Consider the following 10103-nt stretch of genomic DNA (forward strand, 5'->3'; position numbering starts at 1 on the left):
GAACTCACAGAATTCTGCCTGCCTCTGCCTCCTGAGAGCAGGGATTAAGTGTATGTGCCACTCATCTGTCTGACCTTTCTAGGGGTCCTGCTGTGGATTATCAGATATTACCCACAATTAGGTTCTTTTGACCGGGGTGGGGGGGAGGGTTGGGGGAAGTGGGGGGGTTAGGTTCTTATGGGTGTGGGTTGGATGGTTTCCCAACGCCCCGCCCCTTTTAGAGCCTTTGCACCCTCTCTGGCCCTGCCCCCTTGCCGGCCCCGCCCCTGGCTATACATTGTTATTCAGCCTTGGTTGCCCTCTATGATCTTGGCTCCGCCCCTCGCTCACCACCTGGCGCCGAATGTTCCATAACCAATCAGCGCTTGCGGGCCGGCCTCCGCCTTTTCAAGTCCCGCCCTCCGCCTTTAATCCTGGTCGTTTCCGTCCAGCAGCCTCAGAGCCACGCGGCGCGGCGCGGCCTGGGAGGTGTCTCCTTGGCCTGTTGGCGCCACTTTCCATATCCCCCGGCTGCTTCCTATTTGCATCTGGAAATCTGGTTTTCTCTCCAGAGCCCGAGACGCTCAGTCCACTCCTTCTAGGGTTCCAGTACCCAAGAGTCCAAGATCCGAGTCCCGGGATCACTGATCTCGGTCTCCTGGAGCCAGGCATCCCGGATCTACGCCACCTGGGTTGAGCTTTTTGAAGACCTCGGCTACCTGACCGACCTTAATCCTTGAGGGAATCAAAGACCCCCCCCACGTCCTGGTTTGAAGAACTGTTCTCCACCCCAATAAAAAAAGAAAAGCTACCCAGGCTCTCTCAACTCACAGTTTTTGGGGATTCGACATCACTGGGAAAAATAAAGGGATCTCCGCGCACAGCCCAGGGAGCTTAGGACCCTCCAGTCTCCGAGATCCAGTGGACGCACAACTTCAAGGACCGTTGCAAAGTTTCAGCCTCCACTCTCCGTCCTAAGGACGTCACACCCAGTCTCTAAGTGCATAAGGAATCCTCTTGTTGAAGCTCAGCATGGCAGTGGATCCACCTAAGGCTGACCCCAAAGGGGTGGTGGCAGTGGATTCCACCGCGAACGGTAGCCCCGCTCTGGTATCCAGAGAGGACCCGGGTGCGAAAGCAGGTGGTTGCTGCGGTTCCCGGGACCAGGTGCGCCGCTGCCTTCGCGCCAACCTGCTGGTGCTGCTCACGGTGGCAGCGGTGGTGGCTGGCGTGGTGCTAGGGCTGGGGGTCTCAGCGGCGGGCGGTGCTGACGCGCTGGGCCCCGCGCACTTGACGGCTTTCGCCTTCCCGGGAGAGCTGCTGCTGCGTCTGCTGAAGATGATCATCCTGCCGCTCGTGGTGTGCAGCCTGATCGGAGGTGCAGCCAGCCTGGACCCTAACGCGCTCGGCCGTGTGGGCGCCTGGGCGCTGCTCTTTTTCCTGGTCACCACACTGCTCGCGTCGGCGCTCGGTGTGGGCTTGGCCCTGGTGCTGAAGCCGGGCGCCGCTTTTACCGCCACCAACGACTCTGTTGTAGACACCTGTGGCAACAATGCACCCACCAAAGAGGTGCTGGATTCCTTTCTGGATCTTGTGAGGTGAGTTTCCGCCAGGCGGTGGGGTGGAAAGGGGCCAGTGCGACGTGCAGTCTTTCTGCTTTACCCCTCTGGAGTGCAAAGATTACACGTATGTGCTGCCACTAGTGACCAAGCTTGGGTACTCCAGAAAGAGACATGCCTTCTAGAGTCTAGGAAAAACAAGGTAATGGTGAAGGACCGCTCACATCTTGGAAGGGTGAGCTTTTACGGAAGTCCTCTTAAATTTGGGGGCGGGCCTAGACATAGAGGGCTTTTAGGAGGAAGGAAAAAATAGTAAACCCTCTTAGTCTTGTTATGCTTTTTGGAGACAGAGTGCAGGGTCTGGTACAGCTTACCATGGCCTTGAACCCCGTATCTCCCTACCTCCATCACCCAAGTGGTGGCTGGGATGAAGGAGCATCGTTTTTGCTTACTGAAAACACGTCTGCTACAAGGAGCTCAGACTGCTCTCCTCGCGTCAGCCTCCTTCCTCGGCTTGCCGGGGAAGTGTTATAAGAGATATAAGGACTGTCCTAAGAAGAGCCACACCCACCCCCCGCCCCCGCCCCGCTCCTTCCCCCTAAAATGTATGAAGAACTACAACAACAACAAACAACTACTGGGAGGGATTCTTTGGGTAGCAAAGCGGACAGAGATGAGGCTCCTGGGTAAGGATTCCTGGACCCAGGTTCTGGGACCTTTTTACTCGTCTGAGCCGCTTGGAAGCCCAGTGGTGACGTGAGGGACTGCCTGATTCCCAGTGAAAGAAGTGTCACCGGAACACAGCTGCTCCTTCTTCTTTTTTTCCCGAAGCACAGCTTCTTGTTCACTCTCTCTAACCGCACTTAGCTCACCTGAGGCAGGCAGCCAGCCTTCCCGTGCCTTCTTCTCCCTCCCTACCCTACCGTCTCATTTCCTCTTGTATGCCCCCCTTCAGTGCCTTCCCCAAAGAGGAGAGTGACATTTATCCTTCTTGTACCCTCTCCACTTTGGAGGACTCACTCCGGGTCCACGTGGCCCTGCCATGTGGACGTCTGATTCAGTATCTTCAGATTGGGGACTTCCTGGAAGGAAGCCAGACGCGGGGGTGGGGGGTGGGGTGGGGGATGTGGAAATAGTGAGTCAGAAAACGGGGCACCCTCTGCTTCTGGGCCATAGTATGGGATGACATGGAGGATTGGGCACTCAGTGTTCATATTGAGGGTACCTTCTGGCTCGTAGAGATTAGCTGGCTCTTGGGCCCTGCCCTGGGCTGCAAGTAGGCACACCCACCTTCAGGCTGTTTATGAGCAGAGGCTTTTCCTCCCATGCGAGCTCCAAACAGCTGGAACTCACAGTTGGCTTATTGACCACTCTCTTGGCCAGAATACTTCACACTCCGCTTTCAGGCAGATAAACATGGGCGCTCAGAAGCCCACGTGGGCTTAAACTAGCTGTGAGGTACCCACGCGGGACTAGGCACGCTTTACATTTTTATTTAATGTGTACGAGGGTCTTGCCTGCATGTATGTGTGTGCACTACATGTGTGCCTGGTGCCTGAAGATGCCAAAAGATTTCCTGGAACTGAAGTTAGAGGTGGTTGTAAGCTGCCATCTGTATGCTGGCAATCTTTATCTAGCTCCCCTGACCCCCAAGACTCCTGCACTAGAACTTTTAGCGGGATCATTTTCTTTTTGTGTTTTTCTTCCCCCCTCACCCCCACCCCCGATGGGGGGGATAAGATTTCTCTGTTCCTGGGACTCATAGAGAGGCACCTGCCTCTTGCCCCCTGAGTGCTGGGTTACAAGGCGTGCACCACCACTGGCATGGTGCCTCTTTCAGTCCTGCCCTGCCATGGGAATGCTTGAGCCCGTGTTCAAGAGGGTTGGTAGTACAGGTCAGACATGACCGCCCACACCACCAAGCCCCAGCATGGTAAGGTGGAAGCAAGATCAAGAGTTCTAGGCCATTCTGGGCCATATGAGGACCTCTCTTCTCCCTCCCCACCCCCCAAGAACAAGGACAAAGTCTCACTTTAGAAAGTTTCTTGCCTTTCTGTGCCTCAGTTCCCTTTACTTATCTATGGGTTTTTAGACAGGGTCATACTGCGTCACCTTGTCCTTGCAACTGTCCCCATGCCTGCACCAGCACACCTGGCTGGAGTCTCCTTCAGTTAAGAAAGAGCTGGCTATGTAAAGCAGCAGCTGTGCCACCTGGCATACGGCAGACACGCGCCACTCACAAGTGGCTGTGCCAGGACAGATGCATATTCATGACCGGAACAGCGGTCCCATCCCTTGTGGCTTTAGCCTTCCAAGCCACGATCCATCATGCCAGGGTCCTCCCCATGCACCCCGACCCACCAGCCTGCTCCTTAGGGATCACCCTGGCCTTAGCTCTCCAGGAAGTAGCTGATGCAAGACGCCCTGGGTATTAAATGGTTGCTGGGGGTGGGGGTGGAGCTGGGGCCTGGTGTGACCCTGCCCTTGCCTGCCTCTCCAAAGTCTAGTTGTTTTTTTTTTTTTTCCTTCCTAACCCATAATCCCTTGGTTCTGAAACACCAACTTCCTGGGGCCAGAAGAGGGCAATTGAAACTCCCACATCCTGGAAAAGGTGTGCTGGCCTGCTGGTGTTAGACTGTCTGTACCTCCAGCTACCCTACAGGTCTGAGGCAAGTCTGGGCTTACACAGTTTAAGGCTAGCCTGGGTAACTTAGTAAGATCCCCTGTCTCAAAAAAATAAAAGTAGCTCTGAGGATGTAGTTCAACAGTAGAGCGGGCAAGGAAGGTCCTTGTGGTCTACTTCTATTATGGAAAAAAAAAAATTGATAGGGGTGAGGCTCAGGGCTTAAGGACCTTTTTTTTTTTTTTTTTTTCCCCAAGCCTGATGACCTGAGGTTGCTCTCTGGAACCCACACAATAGATGAAGAAAACAGACTCCTGCACACAAATAGGGGCACACATACTCTCCCCGCCCCAAGTAATTAAACGTTTATGGCCAGGCATGGTGGTGCAGGCCTTTAATCCCAGCACAATGGCAGGGGCAGGCGGAGCTCTGTGAGTTCAAGGCCAGCCAGGGCTACATTGTGAGACACTATCAAAAAAAAAAAAAAATTGTATGTAGGGTGGGGTTGTGTGTCTGAAGGATGTGACCGTAATCCTAGTACCTAGTACTTCATGAGCCCCTTTCTTAAGCAACCAAGAGAGATCCCTGTCACCAGCCTCCAGGAGGCCAGCCCTGTCCCTCTCGGCCTGCCTCCTCTCTACCCTGCCATGACAGTATCTAACATCAGTTTCTATTTCTGCAGAAATATTTTCCCCTCCAATCTGGTGTCTGCTGCCTTCCGCTCTGTGAGTCCTCTGGGGTGTGCCATGGGGCTCAGGGGCTGGGGTGGTGATGGACAAGAAAAGGAAAAATCCATGTAGGAGCTTGCCTCGAGAGTCCTGGGCTTGCCACTGAGACTCGTCTATGCCTCACTCATTAAGAAATGAGATTCTGGGGGGCTGGCCAGACAACAGGCAGCCATGCGCTGCGTGAGCCAACAGCCTCAGTTCGATTCTCAGAACACGCAGTTGTCCTCGGACCTCCAAACATTCAGGGGTACACGTGCGCACGTGCATGAGTGAGTGTGTGCACATGCCACTCCCCCCCACACCCACACAAAGTTAAATGTTGAAAAGAAAGAGATGAGACTATGGGAGAGACTTGGTGGCGCCTGTAATACTAGCTCAGAAGGGCTGAGGTTGAGCGGAGAGTTCAGGCTACACAGGAGATAGTATCTCAATAAATGAAACTGGCGTGAACGGCTCTTACCTGTAATCCCAGCACTTGGGAAGTGGATGAGGAAGGACCAGGAGTTCAGGGTTATCCTTGACTACATAGGGAGCTAGAAGTCAGCCTGGGCTACAAGAGACCTTGTTTTTAAAAAGGTAAAGGATGGGAGGAACGAGGGATGCTTGGGGCTTTGTTCTGAGTGTGGTGTGAAGTAGCTTTGGTGACAATTGACACTGATTTATTTTTCCCACCCCATCTGCAGTTTTCTACCTCGTATGTACCAAGACGACAGTGCACCGGGAATACAGAGCTTTGCCACTGCCCCAGGGTAGGTTTTCAGTTTTGCCCACCCCTTCCCCTCTTTGTCTTTTGAATCTTCCAAGAGGTTAGTGTGGATTTAGATTTAAATTTGGGATTAGTATGCAATCCTTGAGAGATTGGGGTTGTGGCCCAGTGGGTAGAGAGCTTGCCTCACAGGCTCAAAGCCCTGGGTTCCATCCCCAGCCCCGTGTGAACCAGCCATGCTGGCACATACCTGTGATTCCAGTAATCAGTAGGAATACAGATATTTCAAGAGCTGGGGGTCATCTTTGGCTACATAGGGAGTTCTAGACTAGCCTAGGCTACAAGAGGCTATCTTAAAAGTTGGGGATGGAGGGGTTGGGCGGGGCCAGAGTGGAGCAGGTTTTGGGCATTGCTGTTTCTAGCATGGTGGGGGGGGGGTGGCCATGATGACAGTTGACACTAATCCTTCCAACCCTGTCTGCAGGAAACTTGCGCCTGTACGGAACAGAGAGAGATCAATGCAACCATGGTCCAGGTGAGCCAGACAAGGGCGGAGGAAGCGCCACACCACTGGCCCTTTGTGGCTTTTCAGTTTGCCTCCCACCCTTTGCTGTTTGTGTCGCCCCCCCCCCCGCAAAAAAAAAAAAAAAACGTATAGTGTGAGGGCTGGATCCAGAGATGGCTGAGCGGTTAAGTCTGTCCACAGTATCCAGAGTCCCCAGTGCCATGTCCCCCTTTCTCTCTAGAGTCCCTATGGATAAGGTGCTTACTTCCCACTCCCACCCCCCTCCAGCCTCATCTTGTAACCCCGTGTGCTTCGTGCATTTCCGGTTAGGCGGGTTAGGTTTCTTCTCATTGTCTGCTCAGTTTATACTCATTTCTGGGTTCTGCTCTCTAGAACCTCGTGTAAATGTGTGTGCTCCTGAGCATGTGCACACACCAGGGTGCACGTGTAGAGGTCAGAGGACAACCTGTGGGAGTCGGTTTTCTCCGTCCACCATGTAGGTCTCTCTAGAATCTGACCTGTGTGAATAGCCTTCGTAGCAAGTAACGACTTGCTGAGCTATGTCAGTACCCCCCACACACTCCCCCCCTTAAAAAAAAAAAGACTGATTGATGTGTGTTGCTTTTGTGCACAGAGGCCACTTGGAGCTGAAGTTGGAGGTGTCTGTAGGACCCTCGGCTTGTGACATGGATGTTGGGATCCATGTTCCGTTCCAGCCCCGTCTCCTCCGAGCTGGCATCTCCTCTCAGGGCCTGCCTTGTTTGGGTTCCCTCCTAATTTTGCTTTTTATTGCTGTGAGACACATCATGGCCAAAAAAGCAACCTGGGAAGGAAAGGGTTTGTTTCATCTTACCGCTGTGTACAGTCCTTCTTCACAAAGAGACTCTGGGGCAGGGACCTGGCGCAGGGACTGAAGCAGAAGCCAAGGGGGAGTGCTACTTATTGGCTTGCTCAGCGTGCTCAGAGTCCAGAACCATCTGCCTTGGGTGGTGTTCGGACTGAAGTGGGCTGAGCCCTCTCACATCAATTTTTTTTGTTTTAAGGTAGGGTTTCTCTGTGTAGACCTGGTTGTCCTGGAACTTGCTCTGTAGACCAGGCTGGCCACAAATTCCGAGATCTGCCTGCCTCTGTCTCCCGAGTGCTGGGGTTAAATGTGTGCCCCACCATGTCTGGCTCCCACATCAATGTTTTCATTTTTTAATTTTTATTTCTTTCTTATTCATTCACTTTACAGCCTGATTGCTGCCCCCTCCCAGTCACCTCCTCCCACAATCCTCCCCCCCCACCCCCATCCTCCTTCCCTTCTCTGAGAGGGCGGAGGCAACTCCTGGGTATCTCCCCAACCCTGGCACATCAAGTCTTCTGTGGGGCTTGGTGCATCCTCTCTCACTGAGGCCAGACAAGGCAGCCCAGCTAGAAGGACATATTCCACAGACAGTCAACAGGTTTAGGGACAGGACAGCTCCTGCTCTAGTCGTTTGGAACCCACATGAGGACTGAGCTGCACATCTGCTACATATTTTTTGGCTTTTTAAGACAGGCTTTCCTCTGTGTAACCTGGCTATCCTGCAACTAGGCAGAATTGCGGGAGGGGGTGACTGGGAGAGGGGCAGGGGCAGCAATTGAGATGTAAAGTGAATAAATAAAAAACAGAAATGAAAATGAAAAAAAAAATGATGGTGGTGGAATATACATTTAATCCCATCACTTGGGAGGCAGAGGCAGCCAGATCTCTGAATTTGAGGCCAGCCTGGTCTCAAGGAGGTCTAGGTCTAGCCTATGCATGCTCTTTGGTTGGTGGTTCAGTTTCTGAGAGCCCCAAAGGTCCAGGTTAGTTGACTCTGGTCTTCCTGTAGGGTTCCTATCCCTGTAATCCTTGCCCCACACACACACACAATTGTCTACAGGCCAATCAGAGAGAGGCTTTTTCCCAGTTGAGGTTGTTCCTCCTTGTTCCTCCTAGCTTGTGTAAAGCTGACAAAAATAAATAAAAAAACAAATAACCAGGACCGGTTAGTTCCAGCCCCGCTCGTCAGTAAGTACTCGCTAGCTCTGCAGATGGAGTGATGCTCTCTCTCTCTCTCTCTCTCTCTCCCCCCCCCCCCCCCCTTGCTCTGTTCTTTCTGGAAGCTTGGTTGTGAGGTGGAGGGGATGAACATCCTGGGCCTGGTGGTGTTTGCTATTATCTTCGGTGTGGCTCTAAGGAAGCTGGGGCCCGAGGGTGAGCTGCTCATTCGTTTCTTCAACTCCTTCAACGATGCCACCATGGTCCTGGTCTCCTGGATTATGTGGTAGGTGTTGGGGACATGTCTGTTCTGTGATGGGGAGGGAGGTGGGGGAGAGGGAGACTCCCAGTGTGCTTCCTAGAGCCTGAGGGGGTCTGCATTCAGATCTTGTGTCCACCATTCCCAGGCTGTGTGACTTTGTGTGAGTGACTTGTCTTCTCTGTGCCTCAGCTTCCCCATTTGTAAACAGTGACCATCCTGTAGTCCGTGGGTGCTAGTACTGATACATTTGCCTTACCTGGTTGCCACAGAGTATAGGTGAACCACAGAAGCACAGGAAAGAGGTGTATTTGGGGCCAGGGTATCACTCAGCTGGAGAGTGCTTGCCTCACAGGTGCTGTGAGCACTCTGTGGTCTATTCCTGTGCCCGATTCTAACCATTGAGAAGCCTCTGGTGTGAGTACTGTCCTGCAGTTCTTCATAAATGACTCCAGGAAATGAAAGCGAAAACCACATGCAGGGGCCTCTGGCTTTCCTCCCGTCTATCTGTCTCACATCGACTCCACCCACCTGGCCTGGATCTAGAGATCACAAGTTGAGAGAAAGGACAAGATGGTTACTCCAAACCAAAAAAAAGAAAAAAAAAAGAAAGAAAGAAAGAAAGAAAGATAAATAAATAAATAATAATAATAACAACAACAACAATAACTAACTCCCCAGATTCCAACATACAGAACTTTCTTGGGGCTGGAAAGATGCCTCAGTGGTTAAGAGCCCTGGCTTCTTATACCCAGCATCTACATGGTGTCTTGCAAGCATTTCTAACTCCAGTTCCAGGGATTCTGTTGCCCCCTTCTGGCCTGTATGGGCAACTGCACTCATGTGGTACACAGCCATACACGCAAAACCTCCGACACATAAAATAAAAATAAATCTTTTTTAAAAAGTAACTTTCCAATGGCCGGAGTGATGGCTCGGGGGTTGACAGCACTCAGTGCTCTTCCAGAGGACCTAGGTTTGATTTCAAACATCCACATGACTGCTGGTAATCATTTGTAATTCCGATTCCAGGGGTCAGACCCCCTCTACTCGAAACCAGATATGCACCTGATGAATAGACGACCATGTAACCCAAACACTCATCCGCATAGAATGAAATGGGGAGATCCTAGCCAGGCATGGTGGTACATGCCTTTAATATCAGGACTCAAGAGACAGAGGCAAGTGGGTGAATCTTTGTGGGTTTAAGGTTAGTTTGTTCTACGTAGCGAGTAGTAGCCAGTACCAAACAGTGAGGCAAACTGTGAGACACTGTCTTTAAAAAAAAAAAATGCACAGAGCAGTGGTGGCGCATGCCTTTAATCCCAACACTTGGGGGGCAGAAGCAGGTGGATCTCTGAGTTTCAGACCAGCCGGGGCTACACAGAGAAACCCTGTCTCAAGGAAAACAAAACAAAACAAAAAAACAAAAATGCCAAATTTTGGTGTATGCCTTTAATGCCAGCATTCAAGAGGCAGAAGCCGGCGGATCTTTGTGAGTTCAAGGCTAGACCAGGGCTACACAAAGAAACCCTGCATCAAAAAGCCAAGACAAAACCAGCCATGCTCATTGGGTATGCCTTTTTGTTATAGATTTTTGGAAATAGGGTTTTACTATGTAGCCTAGACTTGCCCTAAACTCAGAATTTCCCTACTCTTGGACCCAAGTGATGGGAACACAGACACCCACCACATTCAGTGCTGTGTGTGTGTGTGTGTGTGTGTGTGTGTGTGTGTGT

General features: G+C 51.9%; 1 protein-coding gene across 2 annotated transcripts in view; it reads left to right on the forward strand.

The window, feature by feature from the left end:
• The first annotated feature begins 453 nt into the window (after window positions 1-453).
• Slc1a5 (solute carrier family 1 member 5) overlaps window positions 454-10103 on the forward strand; it is a 15637-nt gene continuing 5987 nt past the window's right edge. Inside the window, exons 1-5 of one of the 2 annotated variants that reach the window (XM_028779489.1) lie at window positions 454-1577; window positions 4844-4886; window positions 5573-5638; window positions 6080-6130; window positions 8231-8391. In XM_028779489.1, coding sequence (XP_028635322.1) covers window positions 1012-1577; window positions 4844-4886; window positions 5573-5638; window positions 6080-6130; window positions 8231-8391 — 887 coding nt within the window. In that variant the 5' untranslated portion in view covers window positions 454-1011. Of the gene's footprint in view, window positions 1578-4133; window positions 4201-4843; window positions 4887-5572; window positions 5639-6079; window positions 6131-8230; window positions 8392-10103 lie in introns of those variants that run through there. The other variant, XM_028779490.1, reaches the window with a different exon arrangement.

The sequence above is a fragment of the Grammomys surdaster genome, unplaced genomic scaffold (assembly GCF_004785775.1).
Source record: "Grammomys surdaster isolate TR1022 unplaced genomic scaffold, NIH_TR_1.0 354, whole genome shotgun sequence".
In the NCBI taxonomy this organism is placed as follows: Eukaryota; Metazoa; Chordata; class Mammalia; order Rodentia; family Muridae; genus Grammomys; species Grammomys surdaster.